At 43.4% G+C, this 27,012-nt stretch overlaps 2 protein-coding genes across 6 annotated transcripts in view; both read left to right on the top strand.

The window, feature by feature from the left end:
• Window positions 1-1,619: 1,619 nt before the first annotated feature.
• On the top strand, window positions 1,620-9,189 carry nfkbil1 (nuclear factor of kappa light polypeptide gene enhancer in B-cells inhibitor-like 1). Of its 5 annotated transcripts, XM_072659253.1 has the most exons (7): window positions 1,620-1,775; window positions 1,974-2,097; window positions 2,437-2,732; window positions 2,831-2,986; window positions 4,951-5,063; window positions 5,339-5,453; window positions 7,032-9,189. In XM_072659253.1, exons 3-7 carry the CDS (start codon window positions 2,459-2,461, stop codon window positions 7,616-7,618), a joined length of 1,245 nt encoding a protein of 414 aa, XP_072515354.1. In that variant the 5' UTR covers window positions 1,620-1,775; window positions 1,974-2,097; window positions 2,437-2,458; the 3' UTR covers window positions 7,619-9,189. The 5 variants fall into 5 exon arrangements, with proteins under 5 accessions (XP_072515354.1, XP_072515357.1, XP_072515356.1 ...); XM_072659256.1 differs by lacking the exon at window positions 1,974-2,097; XM_072659255.1 differs by lacking the exon at window positions 1,974-2,097 and having other exon boundaries at window positions 2,362-2,732.
• Window positions 9,190-10,324: 1,135 nt separating this feature from the next.
• The window catches only part of atp6v0a2a (ATPase H+ transporting V0 subunit a2a), a 28,247-nt gene continuing 11,559 nt past the window's right edge, over window positions 10,325-27,012 (top strand). The window contains 14 exon segments of the mRNA XM_072659575.1: window positions 10,325-10,948; window positions 15,773-15,851; window positions 18,727-18,824; window positions 21,380-21,517; window positions 22,580-22,677; window positions 22,953-23,079; window positions 23,914-23,996; window positions 24,650-24,743; window positions 25,432-25,597; window positions 25,600-25,643; window positions 25,726-25,876; window positions 25,990-26,129; window positions 26,791-26,884; window positions 26,887-26,947. Coding sequence (XP_072515676.1) covers window positions 10,832-10,948; window positions 15,773-15,851; window positions 18,727-18,824; window positions 21,380-21,517; window positions 22,580-22,677; window positions 22,953-23,079; window positions 23,914-23,996; window positions 24,650-24,743; window positions 25,432-25,597; window positions 25,600-25,643; window positions 25,726-25,876; window positions 25,990-26,129; window positions 26,791-26,884; window positions 26,887-26,947 — 1,490 coding nt within the window. The 5' untranslated portion in view covers window positions 10,325-10,831.

Raw genomic sequence — 27,012 nt, 5'->3', positions numbered from 1 at the left:
CTTTTAGGTTTTTATTAATCAGAACTGTAATATAAACAAATTCCAGTGGCTTTCAGGGGGTTGTGCCCATGAGATAACACTGCACTACTATTTATTAAATATATAAAGTACATATATAACACTTTACTGTTCATCCTGTATATATATATATATATAATGTATCATATGTATATATGTATTCAGTATTGTATTTTATCTTATTATATTATATTACATGCATATATATATATATATATATATATATATATATATATATATATATATATATATATATATGTATAGTAATGTATTTTATCTTTATGCACATTTTCATTCTTAAAAAAAAAGCTCCTCTCAGAAAGTTCTTCCATCTAATGGTGATGAAGACACGGCCTGAAGCCCGAGACACTGTTCTACCAGAGTTTTGGGTCTAAATGAGTTTTTAAAAATTATATATCACGAAAATGGTGGAAGGATACACACAGGGTGTCGTGTGGCAAAATAGTCCACAATGAAAACGTTTGCCACTATTTCACCATCATCAACATTATAAGAACTCAGAAGACGTGTGTAGCTTCACTGGTGGGTTTGGATAGTAAAGATATATAATAAAATAACTCATTTTGAGTGGTAGTCATGGAGATTCACGTCTATAAAAAGATTCAATAAGTTTTTCCATAAATCCACAATTTCACACCAAACCACCAATCTGACCGACTGTTTATCCCAACCACTGAAGTATGAAAGTAGAATTTTTAAAGAATTTAAGGAATTATTCTTTAACACTCACTCAAACCTTAATGAACCATAACCATAAAATTATCAACAATAAAATTATCAACCATACACTTAATCCTGAATTATAGTTTAATATCAATGTGTTAACAGTGTGAACTAGCTAATTAATTGGTCAATTAATCAATCAATCATTGAATTAGTTAGTTAGTTCACACTGTTAACACACTGATATTAAACTATAATTCAGGATTAAGTGTATGGTTGACATTAATGTTAGAGTGAGTGTTAAAGAATAATCCATCTTTAACATTAAAACCGCTGTGTGTGTGTGTGAGTGTGGGTGAGTAAGTGTATGTGTGTGTGTGTGTGTGTGTGTTTGTGGGTGAGTGTGAGTGTGTGTGTGTGTGGGTAAGTGTGTGTGTGTGTGTGGGGGTGTGTGTGAGTGAGTGTGTGTGTGTGTGTGTGTGTGTGTGTGTGTATGTGTGAGTGAGTGTGTGTGTGTGTGTGTGTGGGTGAGTGTGTGTGTGTGGGTGAGTATGGGTATGGGTGAGTGTGTGTGTGTGGGTGTGGGTGAGTGTGTGTGTGTGTGGGTAAGTGTGTGTGTGTGTGTGTGTGGGTGTGTGTGTGTGGGTGAGTGTGAGTGTGTGAGTGTGTGTGTGGGTAAGTGTGTGTGTGTGTGTGTGGGTGAGTGTGAGTGTGTGTGTGTGTGTGTGTGTGTGGGTGAGTGTGTGTGTGTGGGTGAGTATGGGTATGGGTGAGTGTGTGTGTGTGTGTGTGTGTGTGTGTGAGTGTGTGGGTGAGTGTGTGTGTGTGTGGAGTGTGACCTCTACCGATACTGACGCACAACTACATGCCGGAACTTACAGAGAGGAACCAACGTGCCTGTTTGGGAAGAAGAGGGGACGTATTTTACGGTCGTACGAAAATAAATGCTTGCTAGCGTGAGTTAGCTAGCGGCTTTATTTATGTTTTTAAACATTCACAAATTGACGATTTTACTCAGGTTGTAGATTTTATTTACACAAGAAGTCGTTGATGCATAACTCTACAGTGGTCAGGTAATGGATCATCAGCCTCATTAACTGATATTACCAGTTTTAATAGAGGTTAGCCTGCTGCGGTGGAAACACGGTGTAACGTCGATTTTATAAGGTTTATTAACTTCATTTTAATAAAGTTCTGACGCGTTTATAGCTTAATTACTTTATTTGGATTATCTACTGTCTTCTTACTGGAGCTTTTCTGTTTAATCTCAGATGGCGCAGTCAGTGTGTAGCTAGCTGGCTGGCTAACCCCTTGGTCCCCAGCCCTGGTCCAGGAGGTCCACTGTCCAGCACGTTTTAGGGCTTTCCCTGCTCCCAGCGCACCTGACCGAGCCAGGTAACTCTTTAACACGTCCATAATGAGTCCAGAAAGGGTGTCCAAGCAGGGGAAACACACACACGTGCAGGTTACAGCAGTGGACCTCCATGACAAGGACCCACTAATGATCTCATGGCTGAATGCAATCAAATCCTCCACACAGTGCTGCAGTATTTAGTGTCAAGTGCAACTCTCTGTAAAAGAAACCCTGTAGAATCTGGTGTCTTACTGAATATTATATAATTTCATGTTGACATAATATATATGTTCTCTTCTTTGCAGCAGTGACTTGCTGAAACATCTGGAAACCTGCACATCTGTTCATTAATATTAACTTTATTGGCTCAATCTGTCCAGCTGGTCTGATGTTTAAGAAACGATGGTGTCCCACAAGCAGAAGAAGGCTTGGCGGTATGTGGAGGAAGGAGGCCTCATGAAGCTGAAGTCGTACCTGCGTAAACACAGAGACCTGGACATCAACTTCACTCAGGGAAAGAGGCAAAGGAGCCTTCTGCATCTCGCCTGCTCTCAGGGCGACGACGCCATCCTCAGGCTGCTGCTGAAGCATGGCGCAGATCCGCTCCAGAAGGAGAGGCATGGCAACACCCCACTGCATCTGGCTGCCAAGAGAGCGCGCAAGTATGGCAAAAGAGGTACACAGAGGAATCTGTTTTACTTTAATGATGTTAAATGTATTTATTATTATTTTTTCATCATTTTATTTACACTGATCAGCCATAATATTGTGTAGGTCCCCCTCATGCCACCAAAACAGCTCTGACCCATTCAGGTCATGAGGAGATGGACTTCACAAGACATGTGGTTGGTGTGGCACAACAGATAACACCACTACCTGCCGCTGGGTTACAACACCATGTGGGAGACCAGGGTTCGATTACCGGCCTGGGTGACTAACACCACATTGGCCCACCTCTGTAATATGAGTAACCATGTAAGTCGCTCTGGATAAGAGTGTCAGCTACTACTGATTTACATTTATGGCATTTAGCAGACGCTCTTATCCAGAGCGACATACAAAGTGCTTTGCTATTTACCAAAGAAACACTTCAGCTAGTTAGAATAGACCAATAATTCAAAGGATACCTCTAAGCTTAGACATTGCTAAACACAAGACAATAAGGTGACCATAGTACTCAAATCGTCCAAGTACTCTCGGAGGAGGTGGGTCTTCAGTCTGCGTTTGAAGACAGCGAGCGACTCGGCCGTTCGGACACCCAGGGGCAGCTCGTTCCACCACTTTGGTGCAGGACAGAAAAAAGTCTGGACGCTCGTCTTCCGCGGATTTTGAGGGATGGTGGGTCGAGCCGAGCCGTACTTGAAGCTCGAAGGGCTCTTGGTGCAGATCGGCTTTTAACCATTGCCATCAGATACGGAGGGGCTGGTCCGTTCTTGGCTTTGTAGGCCAGCGTCAGGGTTCTGAATCTGATGCGGGCAGCAGCTACAGGAAGCCAGTGGAGAGAACGCAGCAGTGGAGTTACATGGCTGGATTTAGGGACATTGAAGACGACCCGTGCCGCTGCATTCTGGATGAGTTGCAGGGGCCTGATGGTGCGCAGAGGGAGACCAGCCAGAAGAGAGTTGCAGTAGTCAAGTCTGGAAGTGACGAGAGACTGAACAAGCACCTGGGTGGCCTCTCTAGAGAGGAAGGGTCGAATTCTCTGGATGTTACTGATACATGTAGAGATTGAATAGTGCTGGTCCTAGGATAGAACCCTGAGGCACTCCACACACAAAATAACCTATTTCTGATTCTGATTCTGATTAATAACCCAAAACAGACAGAAATATCTCCTTCAGACTGTTTTAATTGAGATCCTCACCTAGTTGAGGAGATCACACCTTTCCAATGATCTTCAGTGACAGTAATGTTTAAAATTGGTCTGTGATTAGTAAGAACGGAGGGCTCGGGAATACTCTTCTTTAGGACAGGCCTGGTCACAGCTGTTTTAAGACTCTGAAGGTATATTTTCTTCTTGAAGTTACTAATAAACAATACCTAGAACATCCCTTGAGAGTAAGCCCAATGCTTGTTTGAAAAATGTGGTAGGTAGAGGATCAGGAGGGCAGTGTTTCATGACTGATTGGTGCAAAAGCTGACCTAGTACTTTCTGCCCCTTGGTGGACTGGAGGGTGATACTCATTAGCTCTGCTGTTCTTAATGGAGGGTATTTTGCTACTATAGAAATTAGAGTTTTTATAAACTGTAGTTTTCAGTCACTTAAAATACGGTGTTTATGTGGACAGGGTGCAAAAACACATTAGTTATTAAAAATACCTGGAACTGATTAGTTATTACACACCTCTAGCTGGTTAATTCCAGTGCCTGTGTAGTATACAGTACCAGTTAAAAGTCACACCGGGTTAAATGTGTGCTTTAAAACATCTGATCCAAATGCAAGGGTGAGCATATCTTTGTTTTCAAAACAAAGGGCACACTGGAGACACATGGGTATGCACTCTAGTTAGGATGTCATGACTGGGGGGGTTTAAGTAAGCCTAAGTCATATGTTACACATGAAAGGAGATGATTTGGTCATATAGACTGTTAAGGCTATTTATTGGTCTTTGCTATATGAGGAAATGTGTGTGGGTGTGTATTAATGTACATTAACATATTGTAGCTACAAGGTATTTTCCCCCACACAGAACTGTCACTGTCCTACAACTTAGTCCTACTTGAAACCCCAAGCCACCACAATGAGGGGGGTATGTTAATATTAGCATTGAAATAAAATGTTTTAAAGCTGACGATCAGCACACATTCAACAGGGGGTGTCCAAACTTTTGACTGGTACTGTACATCTCTAATTACTCAGTCCATCTAATTTAATATTGTCCACACTGTTCCAGATTACGATGACCTGGTAGTTCCTTTGCGGAAGCACTGTCCTGCTGCTTTAGACGTACCGAACAAAACCGGAGTCACTCCTTTTGATCTGCTCCAAGGTGTAAGATTTGGACAGGTAAGTCTCCAACTCCCCTCTGTTGACCACGTTATGATATTGAAAGCAAAAACTTATAAGCGGTAAGGAAACTTTAATAAACTGTTAAAGAAAACACACTGACTGATGACTAGTACTGATAGTAGGTCTTGGTATTTTATGGTATGGATGAATCTGTCCAAAGCGACGGCTGTTAGGTGGCTCCTGAGACAGTGGCTTTGTCTGGGGCACAATAGAACAGCCTATCTGAATCTTCTCTCACATAAAAATCTTTGCATGTGTGTTTTGACACACAGGGCAGAAGTGAAGTAGGAGACTCTCCTCAGCATGCTGATCCTGAGCGGAAATGGAGGGAGAGGTTGTTTGGGGAAAGCCAGGACGAGTTTTTCGAGACATTTGGGCAGTACGATGGTAAGATTTCCTTAAGCTGTATCTTTATTTAAAGTGATGTTGTGTTGTGAACAGTTTTAATAGGGATATCCCAGGTCTGATCTGAAAGACCCCGTACGTAGGGCATGTCGGAATGGATCCCGTTCTGATGCTTTGTTAAGGCTGTTTTTACCCTTTAGTTGTGTATTTATGCTATTATTACAGATACAGCCTCAACAAACCACAGCCTTACAGCAATGAGGCAGAATTTCGCTAAGGTAGATAGTACACAGAGACTCTCAGGAAGCACACCAGACTCCTCAGGTTGTGGTCTTACTGCAGGGCCTATTAAATAATAATATAATGATGGTGTTAAATTACATGACAATAAAAAAGACTGAACTGACATCTAAGAACACCATCATAGGTAATAGAACAGTTCTCTGGAATGATGGTGGTGGAGCTCCATCCAGTACTGATGAGAATGGGGTATGGATTTTCATCCAACATCCTCACAGCAATGCTCCTCCAAAATCTAGTAGAAAACCTTTCTCCCTGGACAGTAGAGACAGTTACTCCAACAAAAGCAGGATCAAATAAATTTAATACCCTTGATTTCAAAAGAAACAAGGAATGAGCAGGTGTCCCAATACTTGTGTCCATATAGTTTAGGTAATAAGGTTTATTGTATTGTGGTCATCGGTGACTACAGCAACAACTACGGTGCAAAATAGCTGACTTATGCTTAGGTATGAGGTATGTGAGCAGGTGTCCCAATACTTTAGTCCACATAGTAGACCTGTTTAGGTGACATTATTATATGACAGTTACTTATTGTAACTGTATTTAATTGTCATAAAAGGAAAATCGGTGAGTTTCTGTCAGAGTTAAAATAACAGGGTGGTACAAACATTTACATTTACAGCATTTAGCAGATGTTCTTCTCCAGAGTGATTTACAAAAGTGCTTCACTGTTTACTAAAGAAGAACCTCAGCTAGTTTAAACAGACTAAAATTCAGATCCTCTAATCTTAGACTCTACTAAACACAAGTCAATATGGAGACCATAGTACTCTTCTCTTCGCCTGAGCACTCTCGGAGGACTCTGCTGTTTGGACACCCAGGGGAAGCTCGTTCCACCATCTTCGGTGCAGGACAGTAAAAAGTCTGGACGCTCGTCTTCTGTGGATCTTAAAGGATGGCTGGTCGAGCCGAACCGTACTTAAAGCTGGAAGGGCTCTCGGTGCAGATCAGCTTTTGACCATCGCCAGTATGGAGGGGCTGGCTGGTCCAGTCTTGGCTTTGTAGGCCCGAGTCAGGGGTTTTAATCTGATGCGACCGCAGCAGAGGAGTGACATGGCTGAATTTAGAAACAGACTTGTAAAACCACATCTGAGCATTGGTCACCCTAAACAAAGTCACACACACATTATTTATACATCAAACAACACCTTAAATATTCAATACGTGCATTCTATGACCTTTTTAACATATAGAAGTCGCTGTGCTGCTTATATGTATAAACCCCCCCCCAAAAATCAGACAGGGTGTGATCCGACACTTACATTCTCGTAAATTTAGCATGCTTGGTTTCTGCAGCCCTGTTTTGTCTTTTTCCAGATGATTTTCTGCAGGACTACAAAGACGAGGAAGATTTTGGGGACTGGGCGGAGCGGATCAGATGGGAATATGAATCGAAGCAGCAGGCCAGAGCGCAGAGAGCTGCATCATCTCACTACAGTAAGAGAAAGCAGAAGGAGCAGCCGGAGGAGGAGGAGAGGAGGCGCAGGGAGCTTCATGCCAGGCTGGAGAGGGAACACTTGGAGTACTTGCAGCGTGCTGCACGGAAGGAGGAAGAGACACGTCTGGGAAGGCAGAGGCGGTACGAGGAACGCTGTGCCGAGACCTTCCGCAGCTCCACCTCCTCTGGCGTGGAGGCCAGTGGGCTCCTGGGATACGATGACATCCCCTGGCCAGCTCCCCGTGGCTCCCTGGCAGAGATGTTAGACGTGATGCTGCACGGTGTGGACCGCTCTGACGTCCCCACTTTCCGGAAGCTTCTCCGGAAGCAGCAGGCTCTCTGGCACCCAGATAAATTCACCCAGCGCTGTAGCGGGAGACTGCAGGAGAAAGACAGGCAGAAAATTCTGGATACAGTCACAGCTCTCTCTCAGGAGCTCAACAGACTGGCTCAGAGCCTCCGCTAAAGCTGGGTGACCTTAGCATTATACCGATCAGCCATAACATTAGCACCACCGACCGGTGAAGTGAAAAGCATTGATTATGTTCATCTACAGGGGCTCCTGTCAGGGGAGCAGCAGGTGAACAGTCATTTCTTGAAGGTGATGGAGGTGTTGAAGAACAACCGGTGAACCAGTGACCGGGTCATGGGCACCTGAGGATCGTTGATGCTCATTGAGGTCCCACCTCACACCTTACAGGACTCCATCTTAGACACCAAAGAACGCTTTCAGCTTCATGCCTCGAATGGTCAGATCTGTTGTGGTGGCACAAATGAGGTGGACCTATGCCGTGTTGGGCAGGTGGTTATGATTAGGGCTGATCATGTATTGGTTGATCAATAAAAAACACTCTTATTAAACTGTGTTGGCACCTTTTAGAATTCAATGTCAATATAGGAGATGGCAATATGACAATTTTATTTTATTGTGATAAATTTACATTTAAGGCATTTAGTAGGAGCTCTTCTCCAGAGCGACTTACAGAAGTGCTTCACTGAAGAACCTCAGCTAGTTTAAATAGACTAAAACTAAAGCTCCTCTAATCTTAGGCTCTACTAAACACAAGTCAACATGCAGACCATAATACTCTTCTCTTCACCCAAGTCCTGTCAGAAGAGGAGGGTCTTCAGTCTGGGTTTGAGGACAGCGAGTGTTGGACTCTGCTGTTCGGACACCCAGGGGAAGTTCGTTCCTCCACTTCGGTGCAGGACAGTAAAAAGTCTGGACGCTCGTCTTCCGTGGATCTTAAAGGATGGCAGGTCGAGCCAAGCCGTACTTGAAGCTGGAAGGGCTCTCGGTGCAGATCGGCTTTTGACCGTCGCCATCAAGTACGGAGGGGCTGGCTGGTCCAGTCTTTGCTTTGTAGGCCAGAGTCAGGGGGTTGAATCTGATGAGCTGGGCAGCAGCTACAGGAAGCTACAGTGAAGAGAGAACCCAGCAGAGGAGGAGGAGCTGGACATGACTGAACTTAGAACGTTGAAGACGACCCAAACCTGACCCGTGATGCTGTGTTCTAGATCAGTTGCAGTGGTCAAGTCTTGAAGTGATGAGAGACTGAGCGACTCTCTGGAGAGGAAGGGTCGAATTTAATGGATGTTGTCCAGGAGAAATCTGCATGACCGATCATCCTTGACCACTCCTGGGCTTCCAGCTTCTGTAGATGGAGTGTCCAGTGAGTTCTCGAAGGAGATGACAAGATCAGTGTGAAGTCCAGCAGTTCTGTCCAGGATGTACAGCAGCTCTGTCTTGCATGAGGATGAGTTGAGTGTCGTTGGCCTAACAGTGGTAAGAGAATTCATGGGAGTGAGAAAAGAAGAGGACCTAGCACAGAGCCTTGTGGAACGCCAGTGGAGTGTTATTGTGATGAACAGTATACTTTTCTGAGCATTTTCTGGATATCGTCAGTGACCAAATGCACATTTTATTACAATGAGCGTAATTAGTCATTTTTAATTAAATAAAGTGCAGCATATTTTGAATAGAAATCACTGTACTCAGTACGGGAGAATATTTGAATAGCGATTTTAAAAATTCTGCATTTTGTTTGCATATCAAAATATATCAGTAAATATTGTGTATCATTAAAAAATGTTGAAAAGATTTTTTTTTACCATATTGCTCACCCATATGTTAACATGTAAAGCCATAAGATGCTTAAAACGTCAATAGAAACAGATGACCTCTAAAAGCTCCCCCACACATGAGTTCATGGTTTTCATGGGGTGTCCTCATTTTTTCACATGACTGTTCAAACATAATACTGCGTTCAGTAAAGCTCTTTTTGTTGGACCGCACCCAGATAGTAGTAAAATGAGCTAAGGAGAGCTTTATGCAAATGTAGACTCACATCCATCCTCTGTGCCATCCCTACCTGTATTACCCACACCCACCCATCCTGCCTGGTTTGGGTTATTCAGGGGGTGGGATAAGAGAGAGGGGGGGGGGGGTGCATACTGCATACTGCATACTGCACACTGCATACTGCAAACAAACAAAAAAAAAAATACACGCACAGCTTAGAGGAGCATTGTTAAGTCCTCAACATCAGCACCACAGCTGTTCTGAGGCTCCCTCCAGCTGTGAGCCGAGCTGCCCCACGTGCCCGTCCTGCCTCAGCCATATAAACATTAATCCTACACCTTCAGCACAAACTTGTGCCACGTAGGTCTTCAGATTCACACCCTTTTTAACAAAGGACAGGCAGATGGTGGAGATGGTGGGCCTCTGCTTTGGAGGAATACAGCACAGAATATATTAAGGGATGCTCGGGTTGCCAGATTGCGCTGATCCCCTGCGCCGTAAAGGAACGCTGCATAGTGACCGTGAGTGATAATGAGACTGTGGAAATGACGAAAACAATGACGAAATAACTCTAATGTGTTAGATAACTTACATGTAGTTAGAAAATAGGATTTATAATATTATGTAAGTGTTTAACGTGTTTGGTAACGAATGCTAGCAAGCAAGTGCGAAAGCAATAATTAATTGATTAAAGGTTGATCTTGGTTAGGAGGTCGTTAAATCGTGAGATTTAAGACGGGGATGTTTTAAATGCTGTTTAAACAAAAATAACAAAGAAATAAATAAAAAACCCGTAGTTTTCTGAGCTCCGGAAATCCAGGTTACTCCACACACGAGGGATTTCTGACGGCGTATCTGGCAACCCGAGGACCCAATGGACGGCGGCGGCGGCGGCGGGGTTCGCGCTACAGCCGGGGAGGATTATTTTTAACACTGCGCTGGTTTTAGTACCGAATGTCGCGAACTTCTGCCTAATATTTCTGAGGACAGGACAGTGTCTCCTTGCTGGCTTTGACACCACGGTGATTTTGGTGGCATTTCTCGCTCCGTTTGCGTCGTTTTAGCGGCGAGACTGCGGCTCGAGCTACAGCCCCCTATTGATTAGGCGTAGAGGCTGGTAGAGGACTCAGACTCAGGCGGGATGCTAGTGGTGCTATTTTAGGACACAGACGCGTTAAAGAGCATATCAGTCATTTCTGAAATATTAAATATGATTAATTAGGCTGTTGAAGGCGTGTGAGTCGTGTTCTGGGCGCTGTCTAACCTGAGATACTAAAAATAATAATGACATGGATATGACATTAGCTCGTGTTGCCTAGCTTTTGTTGTTGTTGTTGTTGTTGTTGTTGTTGTTGTTGTTTGCGGGCTTTGGCAGCGATGTGTGCCAGCTTCAGGAGCGAGGAGATGTGCCTGGCCCAGCTGTTCCTGCAGTCCGGCTCTGCATACGACTGCATCAGTGAGCTGGGCGAGATGGGGCTGGTGGAGTTCAGAGATGTGAGTAACCTGCTGCTGCTGCTGATGCTGATGATGATGATGATGGTGTGGATGCTGATGGTGTGGATGATGATGGTGTGGATGCTGCTGATGATGATGCTGATGGTGTGGATGCTGCTGATGATGATGCTGATGCTGATGATGGTGTGGATGATGATGGTGTGGATGCTGATGCTGCTGATGATGATGCTGATGGTGTGGATGCTGATGGTGTGGATGCTGATGCTGATGGTGTGGATGATGATGGTGTGGATGATGATGGTGTGAATGCTGATGGTGTGGATGCTGATGGTGTGGATGATGATGGTGTGGATGATGATGGTGTGGATGCTGATGGTGTGGATGATGATGGTGTGGATGCTGATGGTGTGGATGCTGATGCTGCTGATGATGATGCTGATGGTGTGGATGCTGATGGTGTGGATGCTGATGCTGATGGTGTGGATGATGATGGTGTGGATGATGATGGTGTGAATGCTGATGGTGTGGATGCTGATGGTGTGGATGATGATGGTGTGGATGATGATGGTGTGGATGCTGATGGTGTGGATGATGATGGTGTGGATGCTGATGGTGTGGATGATGATGGTGTGGATGATGATGGTGTGGATGCTGATGCTGCTGATGATGGTGTGGATGCTGATGGTGTGGATGCTGATGGTGTGGATGATGATGCTGCTGATGCTGCTGATGATTCTGATATTATGAGAAATTGCTTCATGCCTTATTAATCTAAACCAGAATAACCCCAGTAACCCCAAATCCTGTACCCTTTACTTCTTCATCTGCTCCAGCACACCCACTTTAGCTCATATAGGGCATATTTAAAAAGGGGTTATGTTAATTTCTCAAAATTGCTTCATTATTCAGTGGTTGAGATGTGTTTGAGTATGTGTTTTTTGATAAATATATATATATATATATATACCTGGAATATAGGAAATATATGTTTTATATAAAAATATATCATATATTTTAAATAAATATATACTTTTTATATATACTATATATATATATATATATATATATATATATATATATTTATATATATTATATATACTGACTTATATATATACTTGCACTGGTTACCAGTTTCCACTTTAGCTGATGTCAATGTTTTGGGGTTGGAATTGGAAACTGACTACCCTACTAATCCAACCCAGAATAACCCGGTCCTGCATATTTCAGTGCGTCATCTGCTCTAACACACCCACATCAACTCATATAGTGTCTGATGAAAGGGGAGGTCCACTAAGTTTTGGAATTTTTGAATTTCTACATAATTCAGTGGTTGAGATGTGTTTGAGTAATTGTTTATATATATATATAAACACATTTTATATATATGTATATATACCTGGAACTACTGACCAGCTGCAGTGTTAACTTGCACCAGTAGAACATCATTGTAATCGGGATTGTAATCGGAAACTTGTAGTAGTGTTTAATAAACAATTATATATTATTTTCATTATGTCAAACTCAATAAATACATTGAAATTGTGTCTAAAATTTGCAGAAAAATGTTTATACTTAGGTTTATGATCTTCAGGTATTTGTCCATTCTTTATACCTAGGGGGGTTGCATATGATTGTGTGTAAGTATGTGTACTGACCAGCTGCAGTGGTTTTGCACTAGTTACCAGTTTCCATTATAGCTGAAAATATCAAATAATTATTCCAAATATTTTCAATTTTGGAATTGATTAGATCTTTTGGGGAATTGGAAACCGAGAAGGTGTAATTATTTGTTATATATTTGAGTAGGTGTTTCTGATAAATTGACCAAAACTGGAACTGCTGACCATGTGCAGTGTTAACTTGCACCAGTAGAACATCACATCTGGTCTTGCACTGGTTACCAGTTTCAATTATAGCTGATTTTCAATTTTAGAGTTGATTTTATTATTAATTTGATGCTCTAAATGGATCAGCATCATCGGTCCAAAGTGTCCGACAGACAAGTCAGATTGGAGTGGATTCGTCTGCTTCCTTTTCCCCCTTTATGTTGTTAATTCTTAAAGTTGTTAAAGTGAATTGTTCCTGTTGTGTATTCGTATGTGATGTAGGCTATTAGCATAAGCAGGACATACAAATGACATGCAAATTGACATGTAAACGACATGGCCTTTCTCCTGGGCTGATGGACAGTGACTGGGGTGGGTCAGGGGGGTTAATGTGCCGGGGTGGGGGGGGGGCTGATGTCATTGGGTGAATTGATCAGTATAAAGTGGCACAGATTTGTTTAAAAGCCTGTTTTTGAGTTTTTAGCCTGTAGCTCACTTTTAACCCCTATTTACAGTCTAGGGGTAGGTCACAGAGTGTGTGTGTGTGTGTGTGTGTGTGTGTGTGTTAGGGTTGTGTGGGATTGCATTTAAGACTGTTTTTGTTTTTTTGTTTTTACAGACGTAATTTCTAAAACACAACAATACACTTCTACAGGTATACACACAGTACTGTGCAAAAGTTTTAGTCCCCTGTAAGAATCAGACTGTAAAGCTGCTGATCTGCTCAGTAAATCACTGATATCAGAATAATCACTAATAATAACACTCCTACAGAAAGTGGTGGAGGTTCTCCATCACTGTGTTCATCATTAGAACATCTCCAAAGTTCTCCTCTCTCATGGAGTCTAGTATTATTTAGAGTTCTCCTCAGATCAACACCTGGTTTGGTGGTAAATCAGGGCTTAATGATGGTAAATCAGGTGAGCTGCTGCTGATGGAGTTGAGCACATCCTCCACGCTGTGCTGGCTGGACTGGGGGGCGTCCAGTAGAAACCTGGAGGAACCGAGCTCTGCTCTTCAGACTAGCTCACCGACAAGATCTCACTACTTTCTTTCTTCAGAATGAGAAGCTCTTGTTTCTCCTTTTTACTGGATTCATGATCAGCTGCTTTATCTGTTCTGATCAGATCTGGAGCTTCTACAGTAACGCTCTCTCACTGCAGAGAGACGGGGGTTGGAGTGATGGGATCTGGGTTCTAAAACTTTTGTATGGAGGCATGGACTCCACAAGACCCCTGAAGGTGTCCTGCTGTGGTCTCTGGCAGCAAGACTAACGTTAGCAGCAGATCCTTTAAGTCCTGTAAGTTGTGAGGTGGGACCTCCATGAGCATCAGTAAGAGCCTTGGGCCTCTATGACCTTCCTTGGAACACTTGAGTAGGTACGGACCAGCATTGCATATCGAGAACACCCCACAAGACCTAGAACATCACAGTTTGGTTCTTGCCAAAGTGCCTCAGATTCTTACACTTGCCCCCTGCTGGCTAATAGAGCCACCCCTTGACAGCAGCCACTGGAACCAGATCATCAGTGCTATTCACTTCCCCTGTTGGTGGTACTAATGTTATGGCTGATTGCTGTTTATAATGACATAATGATCATGAATATGACAATGTAATAATGGCTTGGAAATTGCACAAAAAGTGTGTGTGTGTTTAATGAAATCACTCATTGGAGAATACTAGAGTGACCATGTAAGAGAAACCCTTAATAGGGATTAGGAATGAACAGAGGTCACGCTAAGTTCATGTTGGAAGTCTTAATTGAATGCCTGTAGGCCACTGTTTCCACTCTACCCACCTTGTCGGAAAACAGTACTGTACAAATGAGTGTGTTCCCTGTTCTAACACCCTCCAACACACCTAATTCAGCTAATACACATTATTACCTTTTATACCAAATGCAATCAATCACCCAAGTCATGTTAAGAGGCTGACATTTGCTTCTTTATTTTACATAAATGTATGTATTTATTTATTTATATATTTTTTAGATTCAAATCTCTTTTTCCATGGGAGTTATTCAATGACCAATTCCTAACTGACCTTGGGTGACTTATAAAGCAGCCTTGTAGAAGAGCGAGACTCCTCAGTTGTTAATAAGTGGTAGAACAGTACACTAATATGGAGGAAGTTTACCCAGCAAAGCTCTGAGAATAGAGAAATGTCAATGCTGCGGTGTCCTTACACTTCACAGAGGCCAAAAAACACAGTATATACACCTATTATATATTCACACAAGATATATGCACAGTATATATGCATAGTGAACTGCGATACACTGCCTCTAACCGGTGCAGTTAAGAGGAGCCGGCACGCATAAATAAATAAATAATGCCCCATAATCTTAAACTCCTCAAACTGTAGCCTTTACAAGGGTTTCTGAGCCATAATACTGTATTAGCATAATAACAATATCCCCGCCTAATCTTCAGGTTCTTTACTGGATTCTCAATATGCAGTCTAAAGGAAAGCCTGTCGTCCAGTCAAATACCCAAATACTCTTTCAGTACTGTCCCCTCCTGACGCTACAAATGGTTCTTTGACTGATGCCATGGAAGAACCACTTTTGGTCCCATAAAGAACCATGTTTGTCATAGAGATGTGAGCGGGGGTATAAAGAACCTTTAAAAGACCCCAAACCTTGACGTAAAGGTTCTTTATCAATTTAAAGATTAGATCTCTCTTACAAAAATGGTTCTATATGGAACCAAAAGTGGTTCTCCCATGGCATTGCTTGAAGAATCTTCTGTACCACCTACAAGGCTGTGGAAGCTTATACACCACCAATTAGCACAGGGCTGGAGGTGCTCTAATAGACCTGACTATGTGGGGGAGGTAATCAGGGGGAGGTTGGGGAGTGTGTCTGTGTTTAGACTCTGATTTGATGAAACACACTGCTCTGGACTGTGACTTAGCCGTGTGTGTGTGTGTGAGAGAGAGAGAGAGAGAGAGAGAGAGAGAGAGGCATTGAGCAAAGTGTTTGAGTCTCAGATTGGAAACGTGAGGTGATAGCTGATGACTGATGTTGTCGTTTCAGCTCAACCCCAGCGTCAGCCCCTTCCAGCGCCGCTTCGTCAGCGAGATCAAGAGGTGTGAGGAGATGGAGCGAATTCTGGGTAAGGGGGATTCTTTTCACACATATTGTGGCCTACAGACCTAAACACACCTAACATAGGGGTCTCTTTCTGCAATGGTCAAAGAAATTTGTGTTTTCACACCCAAATGAGCCGAACGTTCTGTTCAACCCGGTTGGACTGGCATCAGGCCTGAAGCAGAAGTAGTTGTGGACAGTAGTTTTAATTTGGGTTCTAATGGAGTTGAGTGGTGTGAACAGGTGGTCTCAGATCTCGTCCGTATTAAAAAGAGGACCAGAAGGATGCCCCACTAGCACTACTACACTTCACTTACAGTGTGAACACAAGTCGCCCTGAAGTGAGTTGCATGTGGTTCCACATTTCTGACATTCCCCAGTGTGATCTGACTGAGGGATCTCATCAGTGCTAAAGAGGACCGGAAAGAAAGCACAGAAAGGTCTAAGCAAGTCAGCAGAATTTGAACAGAAATGAGGCCTGTAGTGTGACCCAGCCTGATCGCACAGTTAAATACGTCCACTCTGGTCGTTTGTTTCCTCTTGTAAAACGACCCATTTTTGCATTCAGAGGAAAAGCGACCTCTAGAGACGAAGAAAAGACTCACAGCTGAGAATCAACTCACAGCAGAGAGTCGACTCTTCGAATCCAACAATTAAATGTACTTTCATCTTCACTTGAACCTAACCCTAACTTAATCTACACCTGAACCTAGTCTTAACCCTTATTCCAATCCCTTATTCTAACCTTAACCCCTGAAATGATGAATCCGTCCCATTTTTTAATTCATTCTTACTCTGCGTTCCTGTCTGTTCTCGTGATCCTCTGTTCTGGTGAAATGTCAGCAGTTGCAGCCCAAGTACTGCTCCATTCAGAAATTCACATCTAGCCGAGTCAGTACAGTCCGAACGCCCGGATGTGTTCTTGTTCCGCCCACGTTCTCGAGGATGCATCAGGACGGGACAGTCAAATATCCCAGAATGCATTACGCACCACGCTGCTCTTCCAATGGCAACATTACCGCACAGCGTCCTTCCGTCCTCGGGAGTATGTACTCGCGAGTCGACCTTGCCGTCAAGTCGGTACTACTCGCCGTGCTTTGAATTGAGAATCCCCCAGAATCTCCCAGCGATGTTTTAGCATTTCTTCTTCATGCACGTGTGTGTATGTTTGTGTGTGTTGTTTTTATTTGCTCAACAGCGCTACTAGTGGACAGGCAAAACATAAAAATGAGCAAATAGGTCGTATTTTTGGACTGAAACAGTCATAACCTGTTTTTTTTTGCCACAAATTAGATCAGTGTTCCCACTAAAACACAAATCCTGAAGGAAAATGCAGCGTTATTGTCTGTGCTGGACGATAAGCCAATGTGAGGAGAAGCCTGTGTTAGTTATTTGCGATAGTTGCCGCTTAATTATGGAAAAAGCAATGTTTGCTTTTTCCATAATTAATGTTATGGTGTGTTGTTGTTCCCAGCTCTGCTCTTATAGCGATGGATCCCACCGTCCTCCTAAACTGAACACTTCCCTAATAAGAAACACTGGGGAGTGGCACTAGAACGGCTTTCTGGTCCTCTTTAGCACCGATGAGATCTGAGGCCACTTGCTCAGACCACAATTCCTTTCGAAGCCTATTAAAAACCATCGTCCACACATTTATCGGTTGATCTATAGTGTTATCATAGTGTCATTTGCTGTGTAGTGTCACTATTTAATAAAAGTGATGAGCCACGCAGGGCTATCCGTTACCGGGACGGGCAGGGGGGGTGGGGTGGGGTGAACAGTGACCGTCATGTCTCACATAACCCCCCTTAACCATGATAAAATCACTGTAACAAACAGCTTCCTTCTTGGCTGCTGTCTGAACCCCACGAATCCCAAAACCACAGGTGTGGCTGTTGTCTCAATTCAATTCAGTTCAAAGCAGCTGTACAGAGATCCAGGTTCGAGCCTCTTTTGAGCAGCCAGTGGCAACAGTGGTAAGGAAAACCTCCCTCGGGTCGAGAGGAAGAAACCTTGAGAGGAACCAAGACTCAGAAGGTGAACCCGTCCTCCTCAGGACGACACCGGATCATAATAATAATAATAATAATAATAATAATAAACAAACAGGAATAAAAACAACAATAATTAAAACTGAATTAAGAAAAATAAAAATGTAAATGTGGCGTCAAGCCATAAAAGATAAAGTCCTGCAGGTAAACATTCAGAAGCAGAGTCCTGCAGTGAGGTGAGGTGAGGATGAGTCAATGCCCAGAGGCCCCAGAGCAGGACAGCGGGCTGGAGGGTGGTGGAGAGCCTGGTCAGGCGGGACCAGGATGGAACAGTTTGACAACACAAGTTGTCAGGAGGGAGGAGCGCGGGAGAATGTCATGGTGGGGTAATCTAGCATGATAGGATCCAGTAAATGGACTTGTATCATTGTCTGAGTGTGTGCAGTAGGCCTTAAGGTTCCTTTACCGTAAAGCAAAGCACGAAACAAAGCAGGGCAGTTGCGGTCAGTTCACTTCCTGTGCTTTTTTTGAGCCCTGCTCTTACATATCCTCGCATTCTGACAGATCATTTGAACCAACAGGACAGGAAGGATTCATCTGCTGGTTATTTCAGATCTGAGAGTTGCTGGTGTTTGTTGTTGGTGAGCGCTGTTCTGAATTTAGCTTGTTTGAAGATGAGCATACAGTAGAAATAAAAGCTGAAATGATCGGTGGGTATTTTTAACTGCACTGCTTACATAAGCCCATTTTGCTGTTACAGACTGGGCTAATTTAGCGTTACACCGCTGTGTCTTATTCTGAATCTGGGTACTGTGTGTGTGTGTGTGTGGCAGGGGTACACTCTAAGAAATACAGATGCTAAGAGTACTGTATTTCATCAGAATCTATGTTGAATCTGTGTCTCTCCAGGTTACCTGCTGAGAGAAATCCAGAAGGCGAATCTGGCCGTCCCAGAGCCTGAAGTCAGCCCTGTGGCTCCTGCACCCAAACACGTCCTGGAGATCATGGTAAACTGCTGCTGTAGTGGAAGTGTGTGGAATATGTGGAATACTCTATAGATTCAATATACCTGCTCCAAGGCAGCGCTCTTTGGCCTTGTCCTGGAGATTCAAGTCCTGTAAGCAACAGGTGGTCTTAACTGCATGGTAAGGAGTGGGCCTGGGAGAATTCAGCACACAGGTGTTTTCACACTAATGACAAAAACGATGGATCACTTACATGCACTAATTGAACTGTCAAGGCAGAATCAGCTCATCAGTAACAGCGGTATGTAAACTGATGCAGTTCCAGATTTGGAGGCTGAACTTTGCTTTGGAACAATGGAGCAATCTTCAAAAAGTCAGTAGGCGTCAGGTTGGGGGTTTGCAAGTTAGACCTTAGACATAATGAACATTGGTGTGAATTTTTGTACCAAAACAATCCTAGGCCGTTTCCCTGCCTCTCGACATCCTGTAGAATTAAACAAGCGGGGCTGAACTGCTGTAGGCTGAGAAGGTGGTCCTTTACTTTTGCTGGTAGCAGATTTTTTTTAGAAGGTCTAAGCTGGTCTTTTATGGTCAGGGTGGGTGAAATGCTGCTTATCCAGGCTAAGAAAAAACCCTATACTGGTAAAACTGCTGGTAAAACTGATTGACCAGCATAGTGTATGTTTTCATTTGCGTTTGGTGAACTAGCTGGACTACCAGCATCAGCGACTTGACAACCAGCTTGGTGAAGCTGGTCATGCTGGTAGACTTGGCTAGTTGGCTAGTTTGGTAAAGCTGGTTGACCAGTTTGGTCAATCGTCAATATGGAGACCATAATACTCTACTCTTCACCCAAGTCCTCTCAGAAGAGGAGGGTCTTCAGTCTGGGTTTGAGGACAGCGAGCGTTGGACTCTGCTGTTCGGACACCCAGGGGAAGCTCGTTCCTCCACTTCGGTGCAGGACAGTAAAAAGTCTGGACGCTCGTCTTCCGTGGATCTTAAAGGATGGCGGGTCGAGCCGAGCCGTACTTGAAGCTGGAAGGGCGACTCCCTAGAGAGGAAGGGTGGAATTCTGGATGTTGTACAGGAGAAATCTGGATGACCAACGAAGCTGAAAACATACCCTGTACTGGTCAAGAGCGAAGCTAATCAGCTTAGCCAGCTTGAGCTGGCCAGTCTGTCTGTTTTTTTCAGCAGGGCCTTCCAGCTCCTCTATTTAAAAAGTTCTCAGTAATTCTTTACACTGTTCAGCCCTGAAGTGAGAGTTGTTGCCGTCATTGGCAGAAAGCCTTGCTCTGGGGTCTTAGTGTAACAGTGTAACAGTAAATATGGCAGCTCCTATGCAAATACCCAATCATCTCATCTCTAATTACTGTAATTTAAGTGGGTTTGGAAATCACAGAGGTGTTTAAAGCCATCGCGGCTGCAGGACACACACGTCCGTGCTGTCGGGGCTGATAAATGTGTGTGTGCTTTGGGTTGATGGTGCGTGCCATATGTTGTCTGGTTTTGGGTAATTGAGTGTGTAGGAGAAAAGGCAGCGGGGGCTCAGCTGTGTTGGGTAATGGAGCGTAGAACATATGGGCCGGGGCCGCAGTCAGAGAACTGATTGTGTGTTCGGTTAAATATGTGGCTGTCTAGTTTGGCATGTATGTCTTGTAAAGGTGATGTACTGACAGTCTTTCCTATTCATATCTGTTATCATTCAATTGATTATATATATATAGTCATTGTCAATACTTTTGGGACACCTGCTTATCACCTTTTTCCTCTGAAATCAAGGCTGATCCTGCTTTTGTTGGAGTAACTGTCTCTACTGTCCAGAGAAGAAGACTTTCTACTAGATTTTGGAAGATCTGGTACTGGATGGAGCTCCACCACCGTCTTTCCAGAGAATACAGTTCTTCCACTGCTCCACAGCTCCTCAATACTGGGGGCTTTATACCCCTCTAGCCCACGCCTGGCAGTAGACAGCATGGTGCCAATAGGCTCATGTTTATTTTTCTCCTCCAGAGAGTCCTATTCTATTGGCAGTACTTCTCTACAGGGACTAGACAAGCTGTGCCTGTGTGTGCATTTGCACATCTGTGTCAGCTAAGGTTGCAACTTAGGGTGCTAAATGGATTCATTAGAACGTGTGTCCACAATTGTTTGGACATAGAGTGTATTTTACATGGTTCTGAGGGGTCCCGCAGAGGGTCCTGTGCTGGCATTAGAGCTGTGTACCTGGCGTGTTGGTTGTCCTGTGATGTTGCATTAGCGGCAGTTAATGAGAAAAGAGGTGGTGGCTGGTTGTACTTGTGTCGGTTCTCAGCCTTACATGTGATGGGGAGAGCACTAGGGTAATTAGGGTAATTGGCTAAAATTGGGGAGGAAAACTGGGTAAAAATAATTTAAAATAATAAAAGAATTAAGACATGTAACATTGGTATGTTGTCTAAATGACGGCAAATTACGTAAATGTATGTAATTTAGATTGCTGGCAGAGCCATCGCTTTAATGTGTGTGTGTGTGTGTGTGTGTGTGTGTGTGTGTGTGTGAATAGATGATGAGCAAACGCACCCATCCTAATCATCTTCCTGTTTCTCTGCTTCCAGGAGCAGCTCCAGCGCCTGGAGTTGGAGCTCAGTGAGGTGGCGAGGAACAAAGAGAAGCTCCAGCGGAACCTTCTAGAGCTCACAGAGTACACACACATGCTGCGGATCACACACACCTTCATGCACAGCCGCTCCAGGGTGAGTGCCCTGCCTGCTGCACCGCCCGCCACATCCATATTGATTTATTGACCTTTTGCGAAGGCTGGCTGTTATTCTGCGTCCCTCAGTGTTTCTCCACCACTGACGTCCATCCAGAGCCACAGATCAGTGTGCTGCTGTTACACAGGCTGTAGCAGCAGGCGGGTCTCACACATGCTGAATGCCAGTGATTAGAGAACCGTGTTACCATTACAGCCTGGAAATTGATGTTATTAGAACTTTATACTGGATATTAATGTTATTAGAGCTTCATACTGGATATAATGTTATTAGAGCTTCATACTGGATATTAATGTTATTAGAGCTTCATACTGGATATTAATGTTATTAGAACTTCATACTGGATATTAATGTTATTAGAACTTCATACTGGATATTAATGTTATGAGAGCTTCATACTGGATATTAATGTTATTAGAGCTTCATACTGGATATTAATGTTATTAGAGCTTCATACTGGATATTAATGTTATTAGAGCTTCATACTGGATATTAATGTTATTAGAACTTCATACTGGATATTAATGTTATTAGAGCTTCATACTGGATATAATGTTATTAGAGCTTCATACTGGATATTAATGTTATTAGAGCTTCATACTGGATATTAATGTTATTAGAACTTCATACTGGATATTAATGTTATTAGAACTTCATACTGGATATTAATGTTATGAGAGCTTCATACTGGATATTAATGTTATTAGAGCTTTATACTGGATATTAATGTTATTAGAGCTTCATACTGGATATTAATGTTATTAGAACTTCATACTGGATATTAATGTTATTAGAGCTTCATACTGGATATTAATGTTATTAGAACTTCATACTGGGTATTAATGTTATTAGAGCTTCATACTGGATATTAATGTTATTAGAACTTCATACTGGATATTAATGTTATTAGAAGCTTCATACTGTATATTAATGTTATTAGAAGCTTCATACTGGATATTAATGTTATTAGAAGCTTCATACTGGATATTAATGTTATTAGAAGCTTCATACTGGATATTAATGTGTTTGGTGTGTGTTTAGCATGAGGCTCTGGGGCCGCAGTATGAGGAGTTTCCCTCTCTGGAGGCAGAGTCAGTGGCAGGCTGCACCAGCATGCAGAGACTGGGGGCCAAACTGGGGTGAGACACACACACACACACACACACACACTATACACACCCTACACACACTCTACACACTAAGTACTTTTGTTTTGTTGCATTAGGTGAGATTTGCTATTTCATGCTCCTGGGCTCCCTCTACTGTTGCGGAGTGTAATTCACTTTTACACCACTGCAATAAATACAAATCACGCTTTGAGCGCCCCCTGATGGACAGCTAGCTTTAGCACTTAGATGTAGTATCCATCTCAATAGTTTTAAGTGTGTGTGTGTGTGTGTGTGTGTGTGTTCAGGTTTATCTCAGGGCTGATCCAGCGAGTAAAGATGGAGGCGTTTGAGCGCATGCTGTGGCGAGTGTGTAAGGGATACACTATTCTCAGCTATGCTGAAGTGGACGAGAGTCTGGCGGACCTGGACACTGTAAGACTTCTTTAATACCACACACACACACACACACACACACACACACTCGCAGCTCTCTGAGGAGCAAACACAGATACAGAAATAGATTCCAGCTGTGTCTGAGCTAAAGCTCCACTGTGATTTTTAAAGTAGTAGTTACTAAGAAATTAAATGGACACATACACAATATGGACAAAAGTATTGGGACACCTGCTCCTTCATTGTTGTCTGTCTCCACTGTTCAGGGAAGAAGGCTTTCTACTACCTTTAGGATTATCATTGCAATCATGATTTGATTGTATTCAGCAACATGAGCATTAATGAGGTCAGAATGTTGTTCCTCAACTCCCCAACTAATCCCAAAAGTATGACATGGAGTACCACCATCATTCCAGAGAGCACAGCTCAATGCTGGATGGCTTTATACCCCTCTAGCCCACACCTGGCATTAGGCAGCATGGTGCCAATAGCTTCATGATTTTTTCTGCTCCAGAGAGTCCTATTCTATTGGCAGCACTTCTCTACAGGGACTAGACAAGCTGTGTGTCTGTGTGCATTTATACATCTGTGTCAGCAATGGGTGCAACTTAATGTAGCTAAATGCATTCATTAGAGGGGGTGTCCACAAATATCTGGACATATAGTGTAGATGAATAAATATGATAGTTCGCTGCTTCCTGCGGTCGCTGTCATACTTCTTATAGTTCACTTTCAGAAATCTTTGCAGCTTGTGTCTCAGTTGTAGAAAACGCCTCAATGCTGTTAATTAAAACAGTGTGATGTGCTTGGATGTGTGTGTGTGTGTGTGTGTGTGTGTGTGTGTAAACACTGTTCTGTTTTTGTGTCCTGCAGGGGGAGATCAGTAAGAACGTGGTTTTCCTCATCTCTTTCTGGGGCGATCAGATTGGACAGAAGGTTCAAAAGATCTGTGACTGGTGAGCAGCCGAACAGCAGCAGATTTGTAGTCTCACAGTGACTGGATCAAACTACGATCATTAAATCTCACATTTCACCACAGCTTAAGTTCAGAGGTCTTTTTATTAAATACACAAAATGCACAAATCTGAACTATTAGCACAGTGGTGGAATGTTGGCAATAAAAACAATAAACACACTAAAACTAAAAGTTTCATATGTGATGATTATAATTAGTGGCGTAAAGGGTCACAAAAGTCTGGTTCAGTTTGATTTATTTTTTCACAGATCTTTTTTTTTTTTTGCAAAAACTAAAAACATTCTTCACTGCTTTGTTTGTTTGGTGACTTTTATTTAGACACAATCTGTTTATATTTAATTATGAAATTTTTTTAACAGTTTGTTCATATGAGTGACTTTTATTTTGACATGGTTATTATTTTGTGTTAGTGAGTTTTATTAAGACTCGGTTTGTTTGTTCGTCTGTAGTAGTGATTCTGGATATTATGGATAATGGATTTGTGTCACATGACATAAATGAAGCTAAAGACTTTAGGAGGCTTCATGAATGTGCATCTGAAAGTGCTCTTCTTGATTGTGTCTTTAATGTCTTTCTTCTTTTTGCTTGGTGTGTGTGTACGTGTGTGTGTGTGTGTGTGTGTGTGCGCTTTAGTTACCACTGTCATCTCTACCCTCACCCGGAGACTGATGAAGAGCGAGCAGATGTAATGGACAGTCTGAGAACTCGCATCCAGGACCTCAACAATGTATATTAAACAGTTCCTCCTTCATTCAGCCTTTTTTTCCAACTCCGTGTTCTCATATAGACTCCAGGATTAAGCCTAGTCCAGGACTAGTCCAGTTCCTTTCAGTGGAGAAAATCTCTATTCAGTATTCTGTGTAGTCCAGGTCTGGGCTTAATTTCTGTCTGGGAATTAACTGCCTCATACGTCCTAGACTAACATCAAAAACAAGACACTATGGGCTCAGAGTGGCTCAGTGGCCTAATGGGCTAGCACTATGGCCCGGATGGGGATATGGGAATATGGGGGGTGGGGTGGGGTTAGAAATCCCGAGTCATGCCGCTTTGCCATCAGATACGGAGTCAGAGAGAGCACAATTGGCCGTGGGGTAGGCCGTGGAGCCTGGGACCCTCAGAACTTGCCAGCTGCTGGGAAATTGGCCTCCTAGTGTCAGGGGCATTGCTAGTGCAGGTGGGTTAAGCAGCAGAACCAGATTAGAAGACGAGGTTACGAGGTTTTTGAGACATTCTGCATATTTAATTATTATAACACAGTTCTGGAAGTTGATGTTATTAGAGCTTTGTTTATGGTATTCATTTATTAAAAGTGTGTTTTCATATTTTGATCTCACTCTTTGATCTTAATGTGTGTGTAATCTACCTGTAAACCATGTGTTTGTGTGTGTGTGTGTGTTCGTGTGTGTGTGGGTCAGGTACTGCACCGTACAGAAGATTACCTGAAGCAGGTTCTCAATAAAGCCTCGGAGTCTGCGCACTCGTGGGTTCTGCAGGTGAAGAAGATGAAGGCCATTTATCACATCCTCAACCTCTGCAGCTTCGACGTCACCAACAAGTGTCTAATAGCCGAGGTGTGGTGTCCGTCGACGACCTGACCAACCTGCGGAGGGCGCTGGAGGAGGGCTCAGTGAGTGGACACACTCTGAACAGAGTGTTCTTCAGTTGTCCAGCTTCAGGTGTTTAAATTGATTCATTTTTTGTCTTGATAGAGAAAAGGAGACGCCACTGTCCCTTCCTTTGTGAACCGTATCCCGAGTAAAGACACCCCACCCACTCTTCTGAGGAGCAACAAGTTTACCTCTGGGTTCCAGAGCATTGTGGAGGCGTATGGAGTTGGGGACTACAGGGAGGCCAGCCCAGGTCAGTGCTCTAGGCCGGCTAGGACCGCTGCTCCTGTACTAGTATTCCTGCCCCCAGCCCACTTGATCATCAGCGAACACATGTAAATATAAGTGTGTGATGTCCTTCCACAGCTCCTTACACCATTATCACCTTTCCCTTCCTGTTTGCGGTGATGTTTGGTGACCTTGGACACGGTGCGGTCATGACGCTCTTCGCCCTCTGGATGGTGCTGACCGAGAAGAGCCACAAACGAAAACACTCAGGAAATGAGGTCAGAGCAGGACAGCTAAATTAGCCTCCCTTAGTGCTGGGTGCTGTACTATCACCTGTATGGGTCTATATGATGAGACTGATCTTCAGTTCCTAGCTCTATATTTGATTGATAATAATCATTAAATTGCCAATAGAATAGGACATCTTTGGAGCAGATTGGCACCATGCTGCTTAATGCCAGGCGTGGGCTAGAGGGGTGTAAAGCCCCCAGCACTGAGCTGTGGAGCAGTGGAACTGTCGGTGGTACTCCATCCAGCATTTTTAGGATGAGTTGGGGTTGATGAGGTGGGGTGGTGATCATCATCCAACATCTTAACGTCACTAACGCGCTTGTTCCTGAATGCAATCAAATCCTCACAGCAATGCTCCTTCAAAATGTAGTCGAAAGCATTTTGTTGGAGACAGTTACTCCAAAAAAAAATCTGGATCAACTATTTTTTTAATACCCTTGATTTCGGAATAAACAATGAATGAGCAGGTGTCCCAATACTTTTGCCCGTCTATGGTATCATCCGATACCCTGATATATACCAGTGTATATGTGTCCAGTATTGTGCTACTGGAGCTCATCAGAACTGCCCAGCTCTTTCTCGTAGCCATTGTGTTCACTACATTCACTCGTGCTGACTCTGCAGTGACCGATGTTCCTCTGGGTCTAGATATGGAGCATGTTCTTTGAGGGGCGATATATCATCCTGATGATGGGCCTGTTCTCCATCTACACCGGGCTCATCTACAACGACTGTTTCTCCAAATCCTCAACATCTTCGGATCAGGCTGGAATGTGAAGGCCATGTTCACAGAGCAGCAGTGGACGTAAGTGAAAAAGACACAGTCAAAAGTTTGGACACACCTGGTTGAATGTGTGCTGATCATCATCA

The sequence above is a fragment of the Salminus brasiliensis genome, chromosome 16 (genome assembly GCF_030463535.1).
Source record: "Salminus brasiliensis chromosome 16, fSalBra1.hap2, whole genome shotgun sequence".
In the NCBI taxonomy this organism is placed as follows: domain Eukaryota; kingdom Metazoa; phylum Chordata; class Actinopteri; order Characiformes; family Bryconidae; genus Salminus; species Salminus brasiliensis.
This window is presented reverse-complemented; position numbering and strand designations above follow the sequence as displayed.

Coding starts and splice junctions, on each gene's coding strand:
- nfkbil1 (XM_072659256.1), top strand. CDS start 2,459: ATGGTGTCCCACAAGCAGAAGAAGGCTTGGCGGTATGTGGAGGAAGGA. Junction 2,733..2,830: donor GCGCAAGTATGGCAAAAGAG/GTACACAGAGGA, acceptor AATATTGTGTAG/GTCCCCCTCATGCCACCAAA. Junction 2,987..4,950: donor GGGTTCGATTACCGGCCTGG/GTGACTAACACC, acceptor ACACTGTTCCAG/ATTACGATGACCTGGTAGTT.